General features: G+C 50.9%; 1 protein-coding gene across 1 annotated transcript in view; it reads left to right on the forward strand.

Moving 5' to 3' along the window:
- The window catches only part of PYROXD2 (pyridine nucleotide-disulphide oxidoreductase domain 2), a 29978-nt gene that overhangs the window by 1860 nt on the left and 1495 nt on the right, over window positions 1-26623 (forward strand). The window contains exons 2-14 of the mRNA XM_037804216.1: window positions 4655-4674; window positions 7202-7295; window positions 7377-7450; window positions 12538-12693; window positions 14664-14817; window positions 16698-16759; window positions 16857-16954; window positions 19047-19188; window positions 19593-19727; window positions 21063-21135; window positions 21365-21521; window positions 24443-24597; window positions 25342-25448. Of these exons, the coding sequence (XP_037660144.1) occupies window positions 4655-4674; window positions 7202-7295; window positions 7377-7450; window positions 12538-12693; window positions 14664-14817; window positions 16698-16759; window positions 16857-16954; window positions 19047-19188; window positions 19593-19727; window positions 21063-21135; window positions 21365-21521; window positions 24443-24597; window positions 25342-25448 (1427 nt within the window). The remainder of the gene's footprint in view (window positions 1-4654; window positions 4675-7201; window positions 7296-7376; window positions 7451-12537; window positions 12694-14663; window positions 14818-16697; window positions 16760-16856; window positions 16955-19046; window positions 19189-19592; window positions 19728-21062; window positions 21136-21364; window positions 21522-24442; window positions 24598-25341; window positions 25449-26623) is intronic.

Here is a 26623-nt window from a genome sequence, read left to right on the forward strand (position 1 = left end):
GTCTTGGGCAAATCCTTACCCTCTCTGGGTTTGGGTCATTACATCTAGAATGACAAGGGTGGACTAGCCAAGCTCCGAGGTTTCTATTGCATCTCCTGCGAAGTTAGCTAGTTCCCACTACGTTCATGAAAAACGTGGTATATATGAATTGGGAAGAAAGCATCCCAGGACAAGAGACAAGGGAAATCCAGCCACCCCAAGTGCCCTGAGATCTGATTGCTAATCACCCCACCACTGAGGTCACCCACCCCCAAAGGAAACTGGAATCACTCCTTACCATTCATAAAGGGGATTAGGAGAAATGGAGATGAGTACAGAGACCCTACTGCATGTCCACAGAGGGCGGCAGTCCCCTTTTCCTTTCACATCTGGGGCCTTGGGGGTCCGCTGCGGTGACCCTGCTACACTTTGCTGACCCCCGACTACGGAGCATCACATTCTGGCTGATCAGGTGAGGCTGCGAGGCCAGGACCAGGTCGCCTTCGCTCGGGACCATCCATGCTCACTCACAAAGGGCCCCAAACGTGCTCATGTAGAGGGACAGTGACAGGACTTGAAGGAGAACACTCATACAGCTTTAACGTTGCATCCCTGTTTTGACTTTCTTCACTTTTGTAATGTTCAAGGTTTGTCTCTCCAAGGAAAAAGTGTGTGCCTATATGTACATGCATGTGCAGGTATTATACATATTGAGATAAAAAATATTAGCACACAATTTACAACTGAAGTATACAATACTCTATTTGAATTCCACATAGCCAATTGATTCTCATCGAATACTTTCTTTGATTTTTGCCAAACTGAGTAGACAACCTCTGGTTGCAATCGATGAATTGTCTGAAAGGAATGTTGTTTGATACTTTTATTTACTTTCAAGAGTAGGAAGAAAGTGAAACAATAAAGATTTAGGTTCAAACTTCACTCCTTCAATGACGGGACTATTTGGCTCAATTGGGTAATATTTTTCAAATACTGGAAAATTATTTCCTCAATTTTTTGTATGACTCATAATGTAATAGCTCTAGACACAACATACCTTAAGTCTCAGCTGCATTATTTCCTTTTTCTCCTTCACTTTCTTAAGGGTGACAATCAACAAAACAACAAATCAAGCCCTGATTTGTAGTGTTTGCTGATTTCTGTGGTGTAAATTTTCCCACCATGTCCTTTATTCAAGTTAACCAAGGTTACGCCACTTACCACAGAGTTGAGAGAGAGACACACACTATATTCGGATACAGAGATGTAAATAATCTTGAGAGCACAGATAATAGTAAAATGTAGTAAAATAATTACGAAGCAATGAGTTCTTAGTATTTATTAACTTTGTTGTAACAAAATCTATTTAATGGTGAGTTTATTTAATTCAATTTTTAATAATGGCTATGTCGAACAACCAGCTCACAGACTTCCTGGGAATTTGATAGTTGGCTCTCATGAGCTGCTGGGATCTGGCTCCAGCACCCCAATTACTGGAGCCTCAGTAAGTGGGAGCACCCCATGCCTCTCAGCCCCAGAAAAGCCCCTGCCCTTGTCTGGCCCTGGAGCCCACCTTGCCATCCCATAGCTGGGGAGGGCTTACCTTACAGCGTCAGCTCTCTGTCAAATCGCCCACCAGTATCAGTGAGTGTCAGCCTGCGAGCTTTTCCTTGAAATGACATTGATTCTTTAATTGCTAAATGTAACGGGTGATGGGTTGAAGCTGTGTGTACCCCAGAAAAGTATACTCGTAAAGTTAATCCATCCCTGTGGGTGTGGACCCATGGTAAGTAGGATCTTTGGGTGAGTAGGATCTTAAGATGTGACCCACCTCATTCGGGGTGGGTCTTAATCCTCTTACTGGATGGAGTCCTTTGTAAGAGTGAAATTCAGACAAGAAGAGAAAGCCACAGAAGCAAGAAGCTGGAAGCAATGAAACTCAGAAAAGAAGGGAGAGACCAGCAGGCACCGCCACGTGCCTTGCCATGTGGCAGAGGAGCCGGTGATCGCTGGCTGCCAGTCTCAGGAAGAAGGTATTGTCTTGATGATGCCTTCATTTGGACCTTTTCACATCTTCAGAACTATGCTTGTAAGCTAGTAAATTCCCACTGTAAAAGCTAATGCATTTCATGTACCTGCTTAAGCAGCTTGGCAAACTAGAACATAATGTTAAAGGCACTTTATGCCTGAGAGAGGAACAGAGCTATATCTTCTGGGACAGGGCTTACTGTGAGCCACTGAAGTTACACCTGTACCTGTGAACCACCTTGAAGAGGACCCTGATTTAGTCATTGGACTAAATGTGCCTAAGAATGACCTGAGAGCTTATTAAAATGTACATTCCTGAGCTCCATCCTTGGTGATTAAAAATCTGCAGATCAGAGGTCGCTGCCCAGAGTCAGCAGGTCTATCCAGCACTTTGGTGGACCTGACGCAGGTGACAGCTGCCCACACTTTGGAGAACTCATTTCAGAGCACTCCTCTGAGGAGACCAGTGCGCCTGCTGCCTGAGGACCCTGAAGTCAGATCTGGGATTGGCTGAGCCTGCAGCTTAAGACCCCTTCCACAGGAGAGAAGGCTTGAGAGAGCTCAGCCAGAGCATGGGTGAAGGGAAGATTTGAGGAGGAGGGTTCTGGGCTGTCGGATCCTCGACCTTTGTCATTTGAGGTCTGTGCATGTGTGGGCCTATCTTTGTTGATTAAACTGGGCCCGGTTGCCTGGAAGACTTTATTAGTTTTCTGAGGTTTATAATCAGCACTAATTAAAAGACGAATAGCTACCATTTATTGCGGGCTTGCTAAGGGTCAGTTGTTTACATATGCTATTAGCTCTCCTCCCTGCTACCCCGCAAGGTCCACAGCATCCTCTCCATTTTACATGTGAGGAAGCCTGAGGCTTCTAGGGGTTAAGATGACTCACCAAGGACCGTATTCTAGTAAATAACAGAAATCAGTTTTGAGCCCAAGACTGTCTGCCTTGAATTTGTTGCATGCTTTTGAGAGCAGTGCTTTTCAAACTGCGGGTTGCAATACATTCAACCAGCCTTAAAAACAAAACTAAAAAACACTCTTATGAAAATTCCCAAAAGTACCATAAAAATAGCATATCAGCAAGCAATTTTTTAAAATGAGATATAGTAAAATAGAAAATATCTGTGTGCTTATCACATGGTTAGAGTTAACATTAATCCATGAAACGTTTGTTTCTGTGAAATACATTTATAGGTGGGGTGTGTAGGGCCAGGTTACAATGTAAAATGCATTTCTTCCTGTGAATCGTGGTTAAAGAGGTTTGAAAAACTCAGGTTTAGAGATTCCTTTAATGGATAAGTTGGTTCGATGACCTCCAGACTTCTGGGAGTCTCTAGGAGGAAAATTTAAAATCGGCTCAGCTATGAAGCTATTCATCAAGTGGGTCACTGCTGCTCTCCTCGGTATGGATATTTGTCAAATTAACAGCTGAGGATTTTATTTGCGTCAATACTGGGTTCAGCTTGGTGCTCAGAAAACATGGTTATCTGCTGACATCTTTAAGACTCAGAGCGATCATCTGTCACCAATGGGAAACACGTGCCAAGGGTCACACACAGGCCTGCCTCCTGCCCCCTGAAAAGGACAGGGCCCTGTTTTCTGCCCAGCTGTGATCTCCTCCGCCCCCAACAGCTGCATTTTCTCCTGAGAGTAAGCAAAGGAGGAGGCAGGCTCCACCTAAGGGCCTGTTTCATCAGCATGTGCCTTTGAGCCCTCCTGCATCAGAATTCCTGGGAGCTTGTGAAAAACCAGATTTCAGGTCCCTGCCTCCAGCGTGTGCATCAGAACCTCCAGGGAAGGGGCCTGGAATCATTCCTCAGGTGACCGGGAAGCTGGGCAGAGCTGGAGAGCCACTCACCAACCAGCAGGCTCAGCCTCGAACCTGGGATCCCCAGAGTGGCCCTCCTCAGGAACATAGAGAAAATGCCCATGTTTAAGATAAATTTGTCCAACCAGCGAGCACCCCTGAGGCACACCTGGTAACGAGCTCACATTGAAGCCGTGTGTGTGTGTGTAATGACTGCATCTTGAACTGTCTTCATTTTTTTGCTCGGGGGATTGGCAAACAGAAAATCCGTGTGAATCATGCTTCCTTTTGCCATGGCGAGCCACACTTAGGCATAACTAGCCATGCCTGACAGCAGACAGCCGCACGACCTGTGATCCTCTGGATGGCTGATTACTGAACACACCTGGCAGCCTGCACAGCGGTGTGCCCACCGCCCTTCCTTGCCAAGTAGGCTGTGACGCCCCTTCCCCAAGACACACTCACTTACCAGTTCCCAGGTAACAAAAGCTGGCAGTGCAAGGCATTGTGGGATAGGTTTCGTCTGATGACCTTGGATTTCTCCTTGCACCTCATGGAGCCACTGACCAGGCCAAGGTGATGGGACTTTTTCAAGCCAGGGCAAGAACCAGGGTTTCCTGATTGCTCATACACCAGGTATTTCATGGTGTGGCACTGCATCCTGTTCCAACATCTTAATGTGGCTAGGATGGGGGTGGGAAGGAGGTCACCCAAGTTTCGGCTGCCTCTCCAGGGTCCCCGTGGGCATGGGGACTGGATGGGTGGCTGTGCTCCTCACGGAGCATGTCTGTGTGCCTGCTGACCAGGGCTGCTTTCTCCCCTCCCTGTCTCACCACAGGACACAACGGGCTGGTGGCTGTGAGTACCTCTGTCCCTGGCCCCCTTCCCTGCCCCTGGGTGTGTGGCTTTCAGCTCCCGAGGGGGGGGGTGTGAGGAAGTAGGCAGGAGAACGGCAACTGGGGGAAGGGGGAAGCAGGCTGGTCCGTGCCCTGCCCCTGCTCTGACCAAGGGCTGGGGAAATGTGAAGTTAAGGAGGACTTTGGGGCTGCCTTTCCCCACCTTTCCTTCATGGGCATGAAATCATCCCCCCTGGCCTCTGGGAGCTCCAGGGAGCTGTCAGAAGTAAGATGATGACAGGTGGGAAAATGTGTAACTGACAAGCCTGGGAGACATGCTGGAGCCTGTGGGGCTGGGTGGTCGTGGTGTGTAGAGACCTCTGGAGTGCAGAGCAGCTACACGGACCACAGTGTACCCTGGAGACAGTGAGGAACCCCAGGCTGGCAGAGGAGGCAGGCCCTGCCCCCAGCACAGCTGGCTTCAAGTTCCCAAGCTGAGCCTGGTCACAGTTACCCTAGGTCTGTGCTTCTCAAACCCAAGTCCATGTGGTCCTAGGAGGCCATCACATGTGCTAGGGGGTATTCAAGGCCACACAACAAATATGGGACATCTTCCCAAAGCAATGGCAGCTCTAGCATAGCCATGCAGGAGGTCCTGGGGAAGCAATGAGTGCTTGCTAAGGGACTGACATTAAACCTTAATGCTTGACCTGATTTACCAATTGTAACATGGGTTCATCTTTCAGCTCTGCCACTTTTTATCTGTAAAGATTAAGGCAAGTCATTTAGCATCTCTGAGCCTCAGTAAAATGAGAATTATAGCACCTACCCTCCCAGGTCTATTCTGAAGGTTGTAGATAATTGGCTTCAAGGATCTGGCACATACGCCTTGCACAAATGGTAGCTCTTGATATTGGAAGTTTCCAGCCTAAGGAAGGCTAGCATCAGTGTCCTTCAACCAAATACCAGCAGGGACACACCTGTAGTCAAACAAGTTTGGTTTCTTACTCATTGCAGTGAGGGAGACCACTTACCCTGGGGAGTGGGGGGTGGGGGGAGTCACAATAAGAGGGTGTAGAAAGAACCCACTAGAGGATTTGGGCTTTGGTTGGGGTTTGGGGGGAGGATCTAAGGACGGGGAGGTTTGCAGTAGATTGGATGCTGTCCGAAAGCAGGGGCAAGGCTGTGGCTGGACATCTGAACAAATCTTACCTGTAGGGAGGGGAGACTAGCGTGAGGATCACAGTAGTTGGTAGAAAAGCAGCAGTCACTCATTTCAGCCAAGATCGGGGCTGCTCTGCTTTATGTGGGCATCACAGTCACCCTGTTTTTGTTGGTGCTTAGATGAAATTGTGATGTGGGCCCCTCTGTCTCACTGTACCATGGTCTCAGAGTCCCCTTGTCTGAGGTTGGTGTTCTTGAGACAGCGCGTGTCTAGGAGAGGAACGTGCCTGAGCTCTGAGCGCCAGGCCTGCCTCCCAATGTCGGGGGCTGCTCTTTTTCCCTTTACATTATGATATGTTAAGCAGGTAGATCCCGGGATTAGCCTGTCTGGGTTCAATTCCCTGCACCTCTTCTCTGCAGCTCTGGGAGCTTGAGGTGGGTTGTTAACCTCACTGAGTCTCGGTCTCCTCATCTGTAAAATGGGGAGAATGGCGGTGCCCGCCTTGGGGACAGTTGGGTAGACTAAACACAGTGATGCCCTCACAGCATCTGGCACAAGCAAACTTTTAAAAAAAAGTTTTACTTTTAAAAAAAGCTGCCAAGCAAACTTCTGACTTCTGACCATGCCGTCCCTGTTACCACGTTGGTGATGGTGGTGATGGGAAGAACAGCATTCTGGATCTATAGAGTCACTACTAGTTCAATTCAACAAATATTTATTGATTTCCCACTAAGTGCTAAGAAAAATTCATAAAAACCCCTGCATCCTTTGTTCCCCCAAATCATAGCTTCATTTATTGAGCACTTCCTACATGCCAGGGACCGTGTTAAGCCTCTTTGGGTACCAGCTCAGTTAACCCTCACAGCCGCCCTATGAGGAGACAAAGTAGGTACGTTTGCCCCATTTTTGTATAGGAGGAAACTGAGGCCAAATGGAGTAGGTGTTAAGGCTGTGCCAGCAGAAGACAGAGCGGAACGGAAGTGGGGTGGTGGTCCGGCTCGGCATTCTCGGGTCTAGCCTCCTGTGCACCGCCTCTTGCTGGTGCCTGTACCGAGGAGTGAGGCTGCTCCCCGCCGGGAGGAGACAGGCGCCCTGGGCCGGGGTGGGCCCGATGCACATGTGAAGGTCATCTTCAGCAGGGAGTAGAGGGTCGGGAAGAGTCGTGTCGAGGCAGCACCTGGCAGATCTTAGAGGCGGTCTGGGAAGGGTGGGAACTGGGGAGGGGTGTAGGGCAGAAGCCAGGGAATGGCCTTCCCAGAGGCAAGAACAGCCTGAGCCCAGGGGCAGCTGCTGGCCCTGCAGCGAGAACCCTAAGGCTTCGGGTCAGCCACATGGGATCCCGGGTGTCCCAGAGGGTGAAGGGAGGGCCCTGTGTGCCCCCCAGGCGGCGTACCTGCAGAGGCTGGGGGTGAACACAGTGATCTTTGAGAGGCGCCACGTGGTCGGGGGTGCGGCTGTCACCGAGGAGATCATCCCAGGTGAGCCCTGCAGGGCTGCGGGGGTGGAGGGCGGGACCCCTGGTGGCCCCTGGTGATCCACTTCATCTGATTCGGTTTCAGGGTTTAAGTTCTCCCGGGCATCCTACCTGCTCAGCCTGCTGAGGCCACAGATATACACAGACCTGGAGCTGAAGGTAGAGCCCCCATGGCCAGAAGGTGGGGTGTCCTGGGAGTGGGGGGGGGGGTTCCATCTTCCCCCTGGGGGGAAGCTCTCTATTCTATGCCCAAAGTGAGTCCCTATCCTGAAGTCTTTCTCTCTTTCTTCCTGAAGGTTTGACTAGTCCACCCAGTGTTTGAAAAATTGAGAAATTTCACATAAAAGTTGGACCTCTTTTGAAGAATGAGATTTGTTGACACCAGGCCCACGTTCCTACCTGGCAGCACCTGGCTGGTGCTAAGAGGCCTCTCCCTTCAATGGGACAGGGACTTCCCAGTTCCATCCTGCCTCCACTGCTCCCTGGTGTCGTATCTGGCCCTCGTAGGATACCTGCCTGAACCCACAGGCGTCAGCTGCTCAGGACCTGAGCCTTTTCTGTCTCTGTTGAACTTTAGAGCCTTTTACCATTCTTGGCAGTTTGAGCAGGGAGTCAGACCCCAGGGACTCGTGCCTCCTCTGGCTCAGGGCGGTTTGGAGGGGAACCTGCAGACTCTCAGCCTGCCCTTGTTTACTTCTCTTAAAGCAGCTAACCTTTGTCCAAAGCCCCTCCCTGCTCTGCCCCCCACCAGTCGGATTCCTTTCACCCCTCGCTGCCTCTTTCATAAACTGTCACCACATTCCTGAAGCCGCCCTAACTTCTGCCTGCCTGATTCTCCTGTCACCCACCCTTCAGAGGAAGGGGCCCTCTTGCCATCTGTCCAAGCAGCTTCTGTGCATTTCAGCACCAATTTGCTCTCAAGTCAAAGTTTAAAACTGGTGAGACGTTCAGCCACTGTTCACAACTCTTTGGTTTCTCTAACTGGCTCATGTAGAGGAGTTCTCTGAACTAAGAAACTACAGAATCCCACTAAGGAAACAAAGTATAAACTTAGAAAGAGAGAAAGAGAGAGAGGACGAGCGCACTCCCACCAGGACGGTGTTAAATCCAGCCACAGCCCTGCTGGCCTCTTGTCTTCAGTCCCTACTAGACTCCAGTTGAAGGCAATCTGCAAACGCACCTATTGTGCCTAGTGGAAAATGTGGGGCTGTGAATAGACCTTCCTTTTAACAAACCCAACTTGTGAAAATTAAGAATCACAGCATAGAGATTTTTACATGATTGTTCTCTTTATTTAAAAAAAGTTAATTTGAAAATGGCATTAGTCATAGAGTTCCTTTAACTAGAAGCTCCCAAATGAATTGAGCATATGCTTTGACCTCTGACCTTGGGCTGCAATTATGGGAGTTTGATGCTTAAGTCAAGGGAAAACACCCCACTGTGTGATGCACAGAACTAACCCCACCTGAGAGAAGGAGCCCTTATTTTAGCGGCACGTTGACAACCTGGAGGGCTTCCACAGGAGGGCAACTAAGCTCTTTCCAGGATTATTCTATTTCCAAAGCAATAATATACTGCATTTATTTTACTAGTGTCATGTCTGGGGCTAAGAGCTTTAATGCTCTAGCTTACTTGATCCACACCCCATCCTGTGGGACAAGAACTGCTGAAGTCCCCACTTTACAATGAGGGCACCGGGGCACAGGGAGGTTAAGTTCACATGGCTAGAAAGTGACAGAATTGTACCCTTGGGCTAACTGACCCCTACTCCTTGTTATTGAGCTGTGATGTCTTGAGCTCAGGCTTCTGAATGGCGATACCACTCAGCCTCCCACATTTCCAGCTTGTTGCAGCTTGCAGCAGACAGGATCACTGATGAGCTCTCTCCCATCTCCGGCCTGGGTATAGCTCAGTGGCTGAGATTACAGATTCCAGAATCAGAGGCTACCTGTTACCTGTTATATATGACTTTGAGCAAGTTGCTTAGACTCCTGGTGCCTCATCTTCCTCATCTGTAAAATGGAGATGGTAACAGAACCTACCTCATGAGGCCATTGTGAAAGTTAATGAGGTGATGCTTGATAATCATTAGCACAATTCCTGGTGCATTGTTAGTACTCAGCTATTGTCAGTTATTACTGTTATTCCCATTTTACAGTTGAGAAAACTGAGGCTCCAGAAAGACAAGCCAGACTCATGATTAGCTACAGCTTGTCAGACCCTGCTACTTACAGGCTTGTTCCCAGTTAGACTGAGCCCTCAGTGAAAGTGGGAGGCTTGACTTTGGTTCCATTGCCTCTCCACATCCTCATGCCAGAGGACACCTGAATCCTTAGCTGTGCACTGTCCAGCCATCCTCCCTTTCCCCCCAGCCCCCACCGTGGGGCCTCCCTGGGGCCTGCTTCCCCTGCTGGGTCTCTGTCCACAGCTGTCAGTGCAGGCCTGGATTGAGTCACCGTCTAGTTCTAGCCACCTAGATAATCAGTTTGCTTTTCCAGCCCCACATTAGGTTGTGGAATCTGGGCTGGGAGAGGAGAGCTGTTGCACTGGTCAGGCCCCTTGTCCCACACTGGTCAGCAGCCACCTTCCTCCCGCCCTCCTGGCCAGCCTGGCCTCACTCCCAGTGGCAGCCCCTTACCCTGTCTTCCCTCCCTCCCTCATCTTCTGGTCTCAGTTTTGATTGTGCTTGATCCCTGGAACTCTCTCTAAGATTTCTGTAAGAATGACATGGGAAACTTCTGGGAAAATGGGCACTTCCAAGAGTTCTTGTCAGAGGTTCTACTTCTGCAGGACCGCCGGGGGGTCAGGAACCATCTCTTTGACGTATTCTCAGGCAGTTCTGAAACAAGCGGTCCCCAGAGCACAACTTTGAGAACCATACCCTTTGAATTTCACATCTCTGGTTCCTCAGACACATTTGTCCCTTCCCAACAATTTCCAGCCCAGAACAGATGTACATGGTTAGACCAGAGGAAAACTGCGTGATCTGAGCAAATCCTGTGGAGACAGTCCAATAGATATTTAACATTCTTCTTATTCTAACACCACACAATTAAAACCGTCAAGAATGACAAAGGCTCAATTTATAAGAGGAAGTCCTGAAATCAAATAAAAAAATTTTCAGGTTCAATTAGTTAGACTTGAAACTACTTTTGGGTTTCTTATTTTGAGGGTTTATTGAGTCATTCATTCATTAAATGTTTCTGAGCACTGCTCAGTGCCAGGAGAGGCCCTTGGGGATCCGGCAATGAGCGAGGGAGGCAAGGCCTCTGCTCTTAATAAGATAATTCCAGAGAGAGATAAGTGCTAGGAAGAAAATGAAATAAGGCAATGTGAGAGAGAGGCAGTAGGGGTTCCAGCCTAAACTGGTGAGCAGAAAGCCTCCTTGAGGGGGTGACATTTGAATGCAGAGAAGTCGCCGGCCAGGTGAAGACCTGAGTGGACAGATTACCAGCAGGGGGCAGTGGGCGTGCAGAGGTCCTCAGGTGGGCATGGGCAGGATGAAGGTCAGTGTGGCTGGTGCAGACCAGGGCTGGGCAGAGAAGCAGCAGATGGTGTCAGAGGGGTGGGCAGGGGCCAGTTCAGACAAGGCCTTTCAGGCCATGAGGAAGAGACTGCCTCTTATCCTGAGTGCATGGGAAGCCAGCAGAGATGTTGAATCAGGAAGTAGAATGATCTGATTTATGGCTTTAAACAAGGCCCGTCCACCTGCCGGATGGCAGATGAACTGGGTGGAAGCAGAAGCGATTGCAGGGAGATCAGAGAGGCGGCTGTGGGCATGGTTCACAAGAGAGATGATGGGGGCTTGAGGTGCAGCAGAGATGGAGAGAAGGGGAAAGCTTCGGGAGACAGAGCTGGCGAGTCTTGGTGATGGATGGGATGCCAGTGGTGAGGGAAGGAGGAACAAGGATGCCTCCTGGGTGTTAGAAAATTCGCTGTATTAAGAGGAACCAAGCTGAAAATTCTTCAATTTAGAATCAAAGAATTTTCCATCAGAGGGTTAGAAGGAAGCCTGGAGGTCCCCCAGCCCACGTCCCTGTCACCTCCAGAGCACGCTCAGCAGGTGGCAGTCCTGCCCATCTGGCATATCTCGCTCAGGCTTGGGGAAACTCCAGCTGTAATTGTTGGAAAGGTCTTTTTTAGTTTCCTCTCACTTTCCCAAAACTTCTACTCACAGGTCTCCTTTCTGTCCTCTGGGGCTGGACCTTCCCCACAACATAGCGCTTATTTAATCAGTCAAAGAATACTTATTGATTGCCCTGTAAGTAAATGCTGGAGATAAAGCAGTGAGCAAAATAGACAAAGCCCCCTGCCTGAGATTGCTTACATTCTACTTGGAGGAGAAAGAGAACAAAACTAAATATGCAATAAGCAAGGCGGTGACAAGCATTTTGGAGAAAACATACAGCGGGGTGAAGGACACAGGGATTATTGGGGTGTTCAGGAGAAGCCTCACTGATCAGGTGACATTTGAGCAGAGACCTCACAAAGTGAACATCTAGAATGCTCTAGATGGTGTGAGCATCAAGTCTTATTTGTGGAGGTAGCAGGCCCCTTTTGTTTTATCTGTGCCTCCTTTGAAAAAGTAGATGTGCTCTTGGAAAGTTCTGTGTGTTAATAAAATATTTGTAAATCAAATCATATTTTAAATGCATCAAGGGAACTTCCATTTAAAGTGACCCTGGAGTAAATGTGTCTGCAAAGTAAATAATCATTTTTTGCAATGTGAATAATTTATCTAGCTTGTAATATGGATTTTCACATAAGCATTGCTGTATTGTGTCTTTCTAAATTTTAATTATTTATTTCTGAAGTGGGGCAGTTATACACTCATGCTTAAGAGCCAGGGCTTTGGAGTCACGGGGATGTGGTTTTGAAACCCAGATCCGCCTCCTGACATGAACTTGGGCAAGTTATTTAACTTCTCTGAGCCTCGGTTTTTGTGATTGTACAATAAGAACAATAATAGTTATAGAGCCGTGACGGAATAATTGTAAACCCTTAGTACAGTGCCTGGCATGAAGTATTTAATGTATTGTCTGGTCTACTGTAGGCTTTTTATAAGCTTATATTTTTTAAAAAAGGAACCAAGGCCATATGCCTTGGGAACCTGCATAAAGGTTTCTAACTGGCCACACACACACACACACACACACACACACACACAGGGGCAGACCAAGGGATCAGACAAGGGCAGAGACCATGGATCCATTGCAATGTTGCCTGTACTGTTTTGTGTTCTGCAGAAACATGGGCTGAGACTGCATCTTCGAAACCCCTACTCCTTCACCCCCATGCTGGAGGAGGGCACAGGGGGCAAGGGGCCCAGGTCCCTTCTGCTGGGCACAGACATGGCAGAAAACCAGAAGCAGATTGCCCAGTTCTCACGGAAGGATGCCCAGGTAGGGAAAGTAACTGTGACTTCCCCATCATGAGCCTGGAGGTGGCTCATGAATGGAATTGCCTAGAACACTTTGTCTGAAGGCCACAGGGACTTGGGTGGGCCACCCCACCCTCCCTTGGAGGGCTGCAGTCTGTGCTAGCTAGGCTTCCATTCCAGCCACCGCAGAGACAAGGGGATGGAGGAAGGTGATGAAGACCAGGGGACACTGGAGGCCATCAAACCTGTGTGTGCTCAGTATAAGGCCACTGTAAGATGTCTCTCTGCATGCTGAATTCCAAAAGGGACTCTATGGATATGTGCCTATGTGTCTGCTTCATGTGAACCGCCTTCCTTTCAGAAAGAATTCCAAGTGGTTAACAATATTAAACACATGTAAGCCAAAAAGGAGGAAGAGAGGGAGATCAGAGACAAGAAAGGAAAGTAGAATGAATTGGATCAGGAACTTGGGACATGAGAGTTGCAGTAAATATTCATTCAATTTGACATCAGTCCCCTGGCAGCCAAGGCAAAAAGGGGCCATGATGGTGTGCAGGTCTGCAGAGAGGAAGCATGTGCAGCTAATGAAGAATGCACGTTATTTTCTTGGGATTGCATTCCAAGGAATTTATTGGGTGACTTCATCTAGATGAGCCACTGAATAAAATAATGGACCTGGTGTGATGGGTTTGAAGGTACAGAAAGAGTCTTTGAATGGCTGTTTCTTGTACCAAGCCTGGATACAAGCTGAAGGTGTAGCATTCAATCGTGGCCTGGGCTGGGGAGGGGGTGGGGGGCATTTTTATAGGAATCTAAGTTATACAGTCCATGGAAGTTGCTTTTCTGACGTTTTAACTTGATATTGTACATAACCTAGAGAGCCACAGGCTCACAGCATATCTCTTCAACCAGTGGTTTCGAACCTGGCTGAGGATCAGAATCTCCTGAGAGCTTTGCATTTCTTAAGTGCTTCTCAAGTGATTCTTTTTGCACCGGGTTGGGGACAATTACCTAAACCCTCTCCCCCAATCCGGGCTGCCTCAGATCCCATGCCAGGCTGTGTCCCAGGGCCTGCAGGACCCTGGCTGTGGCCCTGCATGCCGGTGAGCACACGCATAGGAGGCAAACGCCACATCCCATCGTGGAAGGCGAGGAGCCCGATTTCTGCTTATTGTCGTGTTGAAGGCTCCGAGACAGCCTGTCTTAGCAATCACCGTGTAACTTCATTTTTACCAAGACTTCTCAAATATGGTTCAAGGGAGAACTTTTCTCTGGGTGACACTTATTAACATTCCATAGTTATATGAAAATAGATGATCCCAAACCAAAAGCTCTGGGCTGACAATCAAGGTGGGTTACTCCAGTGGGACAGGCACCCGTCTCTGTTCCTGTTGCCCATCCGGGGAAGGTAGGGTGGGTCTCAGTAACCAGGCTCAGGAAAGATGGGTCTCAAAAATGGGTTCTTATGTGGGAGCTTGTGGGGTGATGGGGTGCAGGTTTCTGTTACTGCTCATGACGCAAGGACACGTGAGATTTACAGACATAAAGATTATGGTATGGAAGGAGCAGTCGTGTGCTGGAGCACACAGGGAGAGACCTCGCTTTTACCAGCACATGGAAAGACAGAAGGACCAAGAAAAAAGTATCTTTATGACTTCTCACGGAAACCGCACCCTGGGATACTTGCCATTGTCTGTGGCTGAGGACTGGTGTCAGCCAGCACCAATCCCCTGTCCTTGTACCACCCCAGTGGCTCTTCCATGCCCCGTGATCCCCCTGACTTCCTTCCCTCTTCCCGGTGCTGACACTGACACACTGTCCTAGCTCAGAGCTGAGCTGAGCCACACTGGGATCGAAGGCTGAGAAACCATCAAGACTCAGCTGTGGGATGTGGCAGACCACTTGGGGGTGGAAAAATGGAGGGCACAGCATGCAGGCAGTGTCCCATGGGGGCTCTGGGCAATGGGGCCTTGACTCAGGGCTCTGTTCCAGGCCTTTCCAAGATACGAGGCATTCATGAATCGCTTGGCAGCGGCCATCGACCCCCTGCTGGACGCAGCCCCAGTGGACATGGTGGCCTTCCAGCGTGGCTCCCTGCTGCAAAGGCTCAAGTCACTCTCCACCCTCAAGCCCCTGCTGCAGGCAGGTAGGTCTGTGATGAGGGACCTTCAGGGAGCTGAGCCCATTTTCTCCATGACTGGCCACAAAGCTGGACCTCCACAGCAGCCTGCCCACCACAGGCCATTAGTGAGCGCTGCCTCGTGCACTTTCTTGAGAAGGTCCTAGCGTGGGGTGTCCTGGGGTAGAGACCAAGACAAAGGTGCAAGTATATGCTGAAGGGTGATCCCAGGGTACAGAAATGGGGGAGAGGAGGCAGGAAATGGAAAGGGGGGTCACTCCCAGGGAGTGTCGCTGCTGACCACCAGCCAGGTGAGAGGTGCCACATCCTACGCAGACCCTTGGAGGAACCGGAAGAAATGCGTTTGAGAACCATTCCCAGGAGAAGGAAGGGGGAAACACTTATCCACCAGGTGTGTCCCCCACTGGCCACGGGTCATCCACAGGGCATCCTCTCCCACACTGCTTGGTTGCACATTCCTGTGGGAATCCTGTCACAAAGAGGTGCAACTCACAGATCTAAATTGAGATGTTGTCAGGTTTGCACCCATGGATCTGCAGAGCCATGGCTGGAATAAGAGATGGAAGCCAAGAGAATTTAAAGAGATGTCCCATACAAGGAGGATGTTACATCTGGACTCAGCAAGAAAAAGTTCTCTTGATCAGTTAGTGATGTCTGCCATGGATATGAGAAAGCAGGTTTCAACAAGCATGCTGTTTATTTTCCACCACTCCTCTACAGGATACAGATCAGTTTAGCTTCTATACTATAGAAAAATACTGAAGTCAGTAAGCTTTGGCCACAAAACTGCTGCGTAAGTAACAATTTCAAAACTCCGGTGGCACACAAAAATAAACGTTTATTTCTTATGTGTTTGCCTGTTTCAGCCGAGCCGGGCTGGACTCAGTTGACCCGGTCTGGGCTCATGCATTTGTCTGTGGCTGGGGCAGGTGAGGTTCTATGGGCCTCTCTGTCGGAAGCAGCAGGCCAGTCCGGGCATGGCCTCCGCACGTCAGTGACAGAAGCACGGAGGGCAGGCCCCAGTGCACGGGCTCCTCTCAAGCCTCTGCTTGCATCACATCTGCAAACATTCCATTGGCCAAACAAGTTGCATGGATGTGCCCAGAATCAAGGAGCAGGGCAGGTTGACCCACCCTATGGGGGGGCACTGCAGAGTTACATGGCAAAGGGTGCGGAGATGAAGCCAGTGGAATCTATCACAAATGCCCAAAGTAGACATTGCCTCTCAGGTTACTAGTAAAAAGACCAGGGAGCTTCAGGCAACAAACCTTTACTGAGCAACAACTATGCACCAGACACTAAACTAGGCACTGGGCGACAGTGGTTCAAGATCACGATCCCTGCCCTAAGGTCTTACTGCCCACTTCCATTGAGATGGTCTGCATCAGTATCAGAGGAACAGATGAGTCAAGCCAGCTGCCTCCCAGGAAATGGGCCTCTCAGAGTTCAAAGTAAGGCAATAATGTCCAAGTTAAAAATTATCCAAAAATAATACTAAGAGCTAGAACGTATTAAGTGCCTATTAACTGGCCAGTGCTTTAAATGCCTCATTTAATCTTCACAAAAGCCCTATGGAGAGGCAAGGCTACTCCCATTTCACAGATAAGGAAACAGGTTCTGAGGTGTTAAAAATGTGCTCGGGGCCCTGCAGCTAGAGAGGGGTGAGGCCCGAACTCACACTGCATCCTAAATGAGATGCTGTCGGGTTTGCACCCGTGTAAAGCTCATCAGAGCCCACATGGACTCTAGAATCCTGCCTCCAGCATGCCACACTGCCTCCCCCGAAACTCTGCCGGCCTCCCCCCTTTCTCTAATGCCGGGGGACGAGAGTCCAGTGTTTCCTTATTGCCTGTCTCAGTTGCTGTTCTGTGGATCTTCTCTTTCAGGCCTGGTCCTGGGAGCCGAGCTCCCCCAGTATTACCAGGTCCTCACAGCTCCGATTACCAAGGTGAGCGGCCCCGGCCTCAGGTCCGACTCGCAGAGAGAGGGCCCCTCGCCTCCCCCCAGGGCCCCTCAGCCCCCTCCCTGCCCTCTCTCTGTCTCAGGTGCTGGATCAGTGGTTTGAGTCGGAGCCTCTGAAAGCCACTCTTGCAACAGATGCGGTGATCGGAGCCATGACAAGTCCCTACACTCCGGGGAGCGGGTGAGTGAGACGGACGAGTGGAGGACGCAGGGGAGAGTTAGACACCGAGCAGGAGCCATGACGACAATTGCCATTGGCTGAGCTCACACAATCAGCCAGGCACTGAGCCGAGCACTTCCTGTGCAACTAATTTAACCCTCAAAGTAACATCCCAGGAACTGTGGTTCTGAGAAGGGAATTATCTTGCCCAAAGTCACACGGCTAGTAAGTGGCAGAGCTGATTTGCAATCCGGGTTGGCTGGATTCCCCAATATCTTTGTTCTTAGCCACAACTTTCTGCTGCTTCACCAAGAAAAGCCTCTCCTCCACCTCCCACTGTGCTATCTCAGCAATCCTATCTTCTTCCCACTCTCCTTGTCCTCCTCTTCTTTCTCTCTCTCTCCTCTTTCTGTCTCTTTTCCTCCTGTCAAGCCCATTATCCTTCTGTCTCCCACATTCCTTTTTCTGGGCTCCAGAACACACTCATACCCAGGCACCTTTGGTGAGCAGGTTGCTACCCTTCTCTCCGTGGGTGGGGCATGTGCTGACCGTCCAGCCCGAGAGGTGGCAGTCAGACCCAGGAAAGCCTGTGGTTGTGGTCCGACTTAATGAGCCCTGGCAGGAGCAGGAATAGACAGGTGTGTGTGTGTGTGTGTGTGTGTGTGTGTGTGTGTGTGTGTGTGTGCACGCACACTTTGGGATGGAGGATGCTGCCAAGTGTTGGGCCTTTTCCAATGTACCAGAAGATGCAGCTAGAAGCTGTCAATGTGGCTTTTCCCTCAAGGGATGAGAACACCCCCTTGGAAGTGGTTTTTCAACACACAGTAAGCCAGCCCCCAGTTCCCCAGGGCCATCAAGGAGCGGGGCGGGCAGCAGTTGCCACACCTTGGCCAAGCTCTGTAATCAACCCAACAGTCTGGATCTTCCCAATGGGGCCTCCTGTCCTCTTCAGTTCTCTGGGAGGCTTATAGCGACTGCCCCGTTTGTGAAATGTGCCTTGAAGCCATTTGTTTCTTCATTAATTCTTTCAACAAAGATTGACAGAGCCTGTGCTAGGTGCTGGGGATACATGGTGGCCAGAGCTGAGGTGCTAAGGGGAGAGACTGGGAGCGGGGGAGTGATGGCGACGGGAAGGTGGAGCAGGGACCCTGGCCTGTTCTAACGGCCTCCATGGGGAAGAGATGTTACGCTGAGATCCGAAGGACACAGCGGGATTAGCTGAACACATGACAAGGGGAATGGGGGTTCCAGAAGATGGAGTAGCATGTGCACATACTTGGAGGCGAGAGGCTGTGTGGTCCATTCAAGGAACCGACAGAGGTCGGGTTTGGCAGGAGTGAGGGTGCAAGGGGGTGCAGGATGACAGATGAGGCTGGGAGCAGGGAGCCAGTTTAAGAGACTGGCCATGACGCTAAGAGCAATGATAAACCAGAGAAAGCTTTAAAAGGCGAGAAGTGACAGGATCAAAGCTGGGTGTGGGGAGAGGCCTGCCGGGGAGAGGAGTGGGAGGAGGAGGTCGATTAGGAGGCCGGGACTGCAGCAGGCTGAGGAAGAGGAGAGAGCACCTGACCCAGGGGAGGCAACAGGGAGTGCATGTACTTGAAAGCTCTTTAGGAGGCAGAGTTGACAGCACTTAATTGGATGCAAGGAGTTAGGGAATAGTAGGAGCCCCCTTCGATGAAGGTTGCTATTGGAAACCGAAGATGCCACTTGCAGAGATGAGGAAGATAGAAGGAGAAGCAGGTTGAGGAGTGGGGAAAATGAGTTTAAGATGCCTGCCAAAAATTGTTCAAATGGAGACACCTGTGGGTAGCTGGGCACATGAGCTGGAGCTCAGGGCAGAGCTGGAGTTGCAGGTTTGGGTGACACCAGCATATTGTTGGTCATAAAGCTATATACATAGACACATTTGCATGGGGAGAAGAGGTGGAGTGAGAAGGCAAGGGGCTCATGCAGGAGCCTTGAGCTCATTTGAAGACCAGTGGGAAGGGGCTGGGGGTGGGGTGGAAGGGAGAGGCAGAAGGTCTGAGACAGAGAGGAGTGTTTGCACATTCTGAACTCTGGGGAGATTACAGCTCTCCTCTGGCCTCTGATTCTGATGGTCTCTCCTCAGGTATGTGCTGCTACATCATGTGATGGGGGGCCTGGAGGGGATGCAGGGCGCCTGGGGCTATGTCCAGGGTGGCATGGGTGCCCTCTCTGATGCCATCGCAAGCTCAGCCACAGCACACGGAGCAAATATCTTCACTGGAAAGGTACTGGCTCTTCTTCCCCCTGCCCCAATTACTGGCAAGGATCCTGGGATAGAACAAAATCTCAAAGTTGGAAAGTTCCTTGTTTTACTGATGAAAAACATGGGGCTCAGAATCAAAGGACTCACCTAAGGTTCTGCAGCCTGGTGGTGGCCAAGCAGCTGTCCACAAGGTCCCAGTTCTTCCACCGCCCCCTTTCGATTTGCCGGCCACTAGCCCGCATTTGGGCTGAGTCTTCGTGTTGGAGGGGGCGGGTTAAGGCTTTCCCCAGGAGCTGCAGAGCTCGGCTGGGGTGGACTGGGGACGAGAAAGCTGTGAGTACCTGAGAACAGCACTCACCATGGAAATCCTCCAACCAGGGTTTCCCTTCCCGGGGGGTTTCTGGGGCCTCTTGCTGGTGGGTCTAGACCGTGGCTAAGGTGCAGGTGGGCAGCGGAGGCTGTGTTCAAGGAGTGGTGCTACAGGACGGCGCGGAGGTGAAGAGCAAGGTGGTGCTGTCCAACGCCTCACCTCAGATCACCTTCCTGAAGCTGACGCCACAGGTGAGGCCTGGACCTGGGTGGTGGCTGCCTGCCAAGACAGGGTGGAAAGGGGCAAGCCGGGACCCCATTTGAGTGGGAAGGGACTGGGCAGTCTCTGGGCAGTGAGCAAGGACTGAGTCTCCTCATTTGGGGTAGCTGGTGCTCTCTCTTACCTGGTGGGCAGGTAGCAAGCAGGGAAGGAGCTTCTCTTACCCGATGGGCAGGTAGGAAGCAGGTGAGGAGGAAGATCCAGGAAGGAATGCAGCTGGTGATTGGCAGAGCCAGAACCCAGGCCTGACTTTCCATCCAGTGTTATTTCTGCAGCTTTCCTACTACCCTGATCTCTCCCCTCTCACCAATGCAAATTCTGCCATGTGTATCAGTGATCTATTGCCATGTGAGTGCTGCCTAACAAACAACCACAAAACATCCAGGCATCAATATTGACTTAGCACACAGACCTGGAGAATTCAATTGATCTTGGCTGAGATCAGCCAATCTGGACCTGCTGATGCACCTTGTGATCAGCTGTGGGTTCACTCGTTGGTTCTGCTGATCTTGGCTGGGCCGGCTCCTGTGCCTGGAGTTGGCGGGCTGTGGCTGATCCAAGGTGGTTTCAGCAGGGATGACTGAGATGACTCAGCTCTGCCCCATGTGTCTGTTGTCCTCCAAAAGGTTAGTCCAGGCAGGCTCTCAGGAGCTGGCAGGGGACAAAACAAGCGAGCCCAATCATGCAAGTGCTTTTCGGGCCTCTGCCTGCATCATATTTGCTAACAGTGGCCAGAGCAAGCCTGGCAGCCAGGCCAGAGTCAGAATGGAAAGGCATGTCAAAGACACATGGCAAAGGGGCATGGATGCAGGAGGGGTGATAATTTGGGGTCATTTTTGCAATCGATTATACTTTCCCTGTCTCCAAATAATATGACAATATGGATGTGAGCATGGAGCACCCAGCCACTCTTGGAGCTATTCTTGGGGACAAGAAACCAAATTTCTGAGTGATCCCATGATTGAAATCTGCAAAGCATCTTGCTGAGGCAACTCTGAGATAATCAAGACTTCCAAGAGCTTTCAGACAAGAAGAGAAAAGAGACCTGCAAACTGCTGGCCATAACCCAAGGCAGGAGATGTGGGCTATTTTGCAGTCAGATCTTCTAGAAAAGCCCAGAGGAAGAAGTGGTTAGTGCTAAGAGGGAGATCAAGGAAGGCTTCACAGAGGAGGTGGTCTGGGTGAGCTTTGAAGGATGAAGACGATTTCCGCAGGTGGTAATTGAGAGGCCTGCTGGAGTGAGGGAAGAACGCTACCCACTTGGGGCTTCACCATCCCCAGCCTGTCACAGAGCTTTCTGCTTCCAGGAGTGGCTTCCCGAGGATTTCATCAAAAAGGTCTCTCAGCTGGACACCCAGTCACCTGTTACCAAGATCAATGGTAAGGGGCCACCTGGAGTGCCAAGCTGCCTCTTCTGACGTTACATGAGAGAAATCTCCGAGTCAGGGAAAAACTGACCATCATCTCCATTCCCTGACCTCCAGCCTGACCCCTACTTTTTCTTCCCAGTCCTCCCCTCGGGTTAGGAGGGTGGTGGGTGTAGAGGGAGGGCCATGGGGGGCTGAGGACACAGGTCCCTGGGCCCTGACCCTCCTCTCCGACCCCTCAGTGGCTGTAGACAGGCTGCCCAGCTTCCTGGCTGCCCCCAATGCTCCCAGTGGCCAGCCACTGCCCCATCACCAGTGCTCCATCCACCTGAACTGTGAGGACACCCTCCTCCTCCATCGGGCCTTCGAAGATGCCATGGATGGTCTCCCTTCCCACAGGTGGGTGAACAGGGCTTTGCCCCCAGTCACCTGCCCTGGCCCGTTGGGATGCTCTTACACCTGGGCCCAGAGAGGAGGGTGATTGTCCAGGCACAGTGGGGACTGGCCTCTTCGCCTGATGTTACAATGCTCACAGTGCCTTAGGATCTACCTAAATCCATATTTAAGTTCTCAGGATATGAATGCATCCCAGGAAAGAACTCTTTAGACCAGGCAAGTAAGGGTAAAGAGTGAGACATGCTCGGGGAAATGCCGCAGGTTACAGGAAGGGGGAAAAGGCTGCAGAGAGAACAGTGAATGGGAGAAAATGCTTTCTGGGGGAGCAAAGGAGCTTCTCTGATTCAGCAGCCCCCTGGGATTCACCTGACTCCCCTCTTCCATATTCTCTCTTTCTGACAAGCCACCTCCGTGCAAAACTTCTCAAAGCTTTTCCCACTGCAGCTGTATCTCCATCCCTCTGGGAACAGGCAGGGATGCTACAGGAGCATGCATCCTTCCAGACTGCTGATGGCCAAACAAACACTTGTTGAAAATCCACTTTGTGCCAGGCTCTGTCGTAGGTATGGGGTGGGGTGGGGGTAGGTGGGAGGGGCATGAAACAGATACGAAGCTTATGATTAAAACAGGCACGCAAATATTTGCAACCTAAGGTGGAGACGATGTGTGCCCTGAGAGAAGGGTAGAGGGCAGAGTTCATTTATCCATTTATAAATGGTTCTTGGGTACCTCGTCTGTGCCAGACACAGTTTAGGGACCTGGGCACAGGGCAGGGAGCAAAGTCAGCAAGGCCTCTGCCCTCAGGTGCTGACCTCCTGCTGGTGGGAGACAAGACAATCAGCAAACATGCCAAGCGGTAATGAGCACTAAGGGAAAAATAGCACAGGAGGGGAGGGTGTGCTTTTCTGTATAAGGAGGTGAGGAAAGGCCTCTGACAATGCAGCCCTTGAGCAAAGACGGGAAGGAAGTAAGAGCTCAGGCTGTCTGGGGAAGAGCATCCAGGCAGAGGGGAGGTCAGGTGCAAAGGCCCTGGGGTGGGAGTGTGTGTGCTGTGTTGGAGGCATAGAGACAAGTGGCTGGAGAGAGAGAACATGGAGTGAGGGGTGGGAAGTAAGGTCTGAGGGCTGCTGCTGCTGAATCCTGCCGGGCCTTGTCAACAGCTCTTGGCTTTTAGTGCAGGAGGGTTTGCACAGTGCAGTGATGCTGCCTGGCTTACATTTTAGAAAGATCCGTGCTCCCATGTGGAGATAATTGCATTTGGTTAATGTTGCAGAATCCAAGAGAGAGAGAGGACCAGGCTTGGACAGGGCGAGAGCCGTGGAAGAGATGAGGAGTGGCAGGAAACTGGGTGTATGTTGAAGGTGAAGCCAAGATTTGCCGTTGGACAGGAAGTGGGGTGTGAGCAAAGAGGAGGAACAACTGAGTGACAATTCCATTCACTGAACAGAGACGACTGAATATGGAGAGGGCGGGTTTCAAGGACATCTGGCATTTGGGTTTGGGCAAGTTAGGTTCAAGATGCCCCTGGTCCTCCAAGTTCAGAGGGAGTGTTGTGAGGGGTGCAGGGAGAAGGGGCCTCACGTGGCCCTGAGGGTGGGTGTGATTGGAGTTGGAGGAGCAGTGTGCTCTGGGTAGAAAAGGGGGTGGTGGAGGCAAGGGGGCCGGGGCAGGGGAGCTCAGTCATTCTCTTGGGGGTAGGGGTGGCCCTGGCAGCTCCGTTTGGTCTGGCCTGCTCAGGAAAAGGTAACCAGGCAGGGGTTAAGCTTGGCTGAAATCGGGCCGTCTGAGCACCCCCTTACACGTTCTCGATGACCACCTGGACTTTGGAGACTTTTGAGTTTGGGGACTGTGGTTAGAGTACAGGGTGTGTGGTTGGGGGAGAGGGGACACTACACAGTGGGAGAGGGTCTGGGCCTGACTGAGACCCTGCGGCCAGGCCTGAGCTGGCTGGGCAGGGAGGGGCTCCTCGGGGGCTGGACGGGGCTAGTGGTTGCTGGACGTTCCGGTGAGTGCCCCCGAGCCTGACAGTGAGAATCTGCCTGGGCCTGCATCCTCTGAGGGGCTTCGTTATTATTATTGATTATTATCATTATTGAACTTTTTATTTTGAAATAATTTCAATCTTAAAGGACAGTTGCAAAAATAATACAAAACCCCATACAGAAAACTCCCACATACCCCCATCCTCCCAGATATCCTGATCCACCAATTTTTAACACTTTGCCACATTTGCCAGATCATTCTTTCTATCTATCCATCGTCCATCCTTCTATCTGTCTGTCTGTCTATCTTCTAAGCATTTAAGAGTAGATTGCATACATCATGCTCCATGAACACATAATATTTCCATGTTCCTTTCCTGAGAACAAGGTTTTTCACTTATGTGACCAGCTCAAGTGCAGTTATCAAGGTCAAGAATTTTAACACTGGTGTAAAGTGTACAGTGTATATTCCAATTCTTTTCTTATGTTCCAGTAATAACATTTTGGGTATGTTTTCCTCCATCATGGATCCAGTCTGGGATTCTGGGTGCTGTTGTCTCTTTAGTCTCTCTTTTGAACTGTGGAAGCATTTATACAACATGAAATTTCCCATCACAACCCCTCCCAGCACCCCAGCGAGTGGGATTAACCCCATTGTCTGTGCTGGGCTGCCCTCACCCCCGTCGTTAGTAGAGCACCCCCATCTCCCCTGCACCCTGTGTGCACTAACTCCCCAGCCCTCCCCCCACCCCGTCCCCGGTAACCTGTCCTCTCCTTGCTGTCTCTGTGAAAGTGCGTGTTCCAGCTATTTCATGCGAGTGGAATCACACCTTACCTGTCCTGAGGGGCTTCATCTTGTCCCCAGTCATCAGAGCAGCTCCCAGCCCCCTCCCTCCTGGCGGCTGCTCCTGGGACAGGACCCTCTTTCCTCCCCCATCGCAGGCCTGTGATTGAGCTCTGCATCCCCTCCTCCCTGGACCCCACCCTGGCTCCCCCTGGCTGCCACGTCGTCTCCCTCTTCACTCAGTACACGCCCTATGCGCTGGCCGGAGGCAAGGTCTGGGACGAGCAGGAGAGAAACAGTTATGCAGACAGAGGTAAGGAGGTGCTTTGTCTTGGTCTCCAGGGTGGCAGACAACCATGCAGCGGGATCAGACCCCTCTGCTCCCTGGCTGCCCCATTCAGGATGAATGCCTGCAGGCTCCCATGCTTCCCAAGGGGCGGGAGTCTAGTCAACAATGTTGGCAGAAGTATTGAATGTCCACTGAGTTCCTGCAGTGGGCTGAGAAAGTTAGAGGCATAGCTCCTGCCCTCACGTTGATCACAGTCTAGTGGGTGAGATTAATAAATAAATCAATAATTTCAATATAACATACTGTGTGACCCTAAGGAGGAAGCTGTGAGCCAAAGAGACTAGGAAGGCTTTCCAGAAAAAGGGACATTTAAGCTGGGTTTTAAAGGATGAATAGGAGTTGGCCTGCCAAGAAAGGGCACTCCAAGTAGAGAAAACAGCTTGAGCAAAGCAATGAGGTGAAAAGCACTTTTCATATTCAAAGGAGACAAATAACTTTGGTTCAGGGTTGGGGTAAGGAAGTGCAGAGGGGTGGGGGGCTTGGCTGGCTTTAACCCATAGGCCTTTGGGACAAATTATTCATTTGACTTTGGACTTTTTTTTTTTTTTTAAGTTTATTGAGGTGTAATTTACCTGTGATAAAATGAACGCATTTTAAGCGTACACCTCTGTGGTTGTGGAACCATCCCCACGTGTCTGTGGACTGTGTGTGCTGGCTCTGCACCCCCTCCCAATACCACCTCATTTCCCTGGTGTTTGGCACCCCCAGTGTTTGACTGCATCGAGGCCTATGCCCCCGGCTTCAGGGGCTCTGTGGTGGGCAGAGACATCCTCACACCACCCGATTTGGAGAGAATCTTCGGGCTTCCTGGAGGGGTGAGTATAAGCCTGAGGGTTCTCCCTGCCCTCCACGTCCTGGCTGGGCCCCTTGGCTTTATCCTGTCCCCCCATGTCCAGCCTTCACTGGGAAGGCAGAGAGCAGGATTGTGGCCCGTTTGCTGGACATCCACACCAGCCTCTCTCATGGGACTTTCTTCAGAGGGAGCCCCCTCCTCAGGGAAGTACGTCCCCCAATTTTTTCATCCACCTATCAAACACTTTCAGAAACTGGAGTCATAGAGAGTGGTTAGGAGACCAGGTTCTGTCCAATACAGAAGCCATTAAGCACCCAAGTCTTTTGAGCATGGAAAATGTGTCCCATCCAAATTGAGAGGCACACCAGATTTTAAGACAGTACAAAAAAAATGAAGGTGAAATGTCTTAGTAATTTTTATAGTGATTATGTGTTGAAATAATAATATTTGGGATGTATTCGGTTAAATAAAATATGGTATTGAAATTCATTTCACCAATTTCTTTTTGCTTTTTCAATATGGTTACAAGAAAATCTAAAATTACACGTGTGGCTTGCAGGGTATTTCTGTTGGGCCACACGCTGGTCCAGATATACCGTAAAGGCCGGGAGGGCAGTGGGAAGGGCCCGGGATGACTGGAGGTGAGGGGCACAGGGCAGGGAGGCTGAGGAGGCCTGGAGCCGGGTGCGCGTGGAGGTGGAGGGGTGGTGGAGGCTCCACCAGATGCCTGGGAGAGGAAGGTGGCGTCCCGCCCACCCCGGGGCAGGGGAGATGGGGAGAGGGCAGGCTCGGGGGAGGGGAGGAGCTCGGTTTGGAGCACGCTGGGAGGGGCAGCCGGAAGGACTTCCCTGGGGTGACACCCAGCAGACAGCCACACGGGGCCAACCCTGCCCTCTGTCACCTGCCGCCTCTCTTCTTGGCCTGGGGCTGGTCTGGCACAGGCCAGTGAAGCACACTTGACCTCAGGGTCCCGATGCCTCCTCGTCTGCCGTTTACTGTGATCCTGCTGGGGCTTGGACCCCTGGGGCCTAGTCTAGGGGTGGGGGTGGGGGTCTTGACCAAAGAAACATGTCCTAGCTGAAACAGGTGCCAGCAGCCAAAACAAGTCAACTTCTTCCATTTTTCAAAAATGGTGAGGGGGATTCATAGTCCTTAGCAAAACCTTATCAAACCCCCCATTTTCTTTCCCATTCAGTT

The sequence above is a fragment of the Choloepus didactylus genome, chromosome 15, assembly GCF_015220235.1.
Source record: "Choloepus didactylus isolate mChoDid1 chromosome 15, mChoDid1.pri, whole genome shotgun sequence".
Classification (NCBI taxonomy): Eukaryota; Metazoa; Chordata; class Mammalia; order Pilosa; family Megalonychidae; genus Choloepus; species Choloepus didactylus.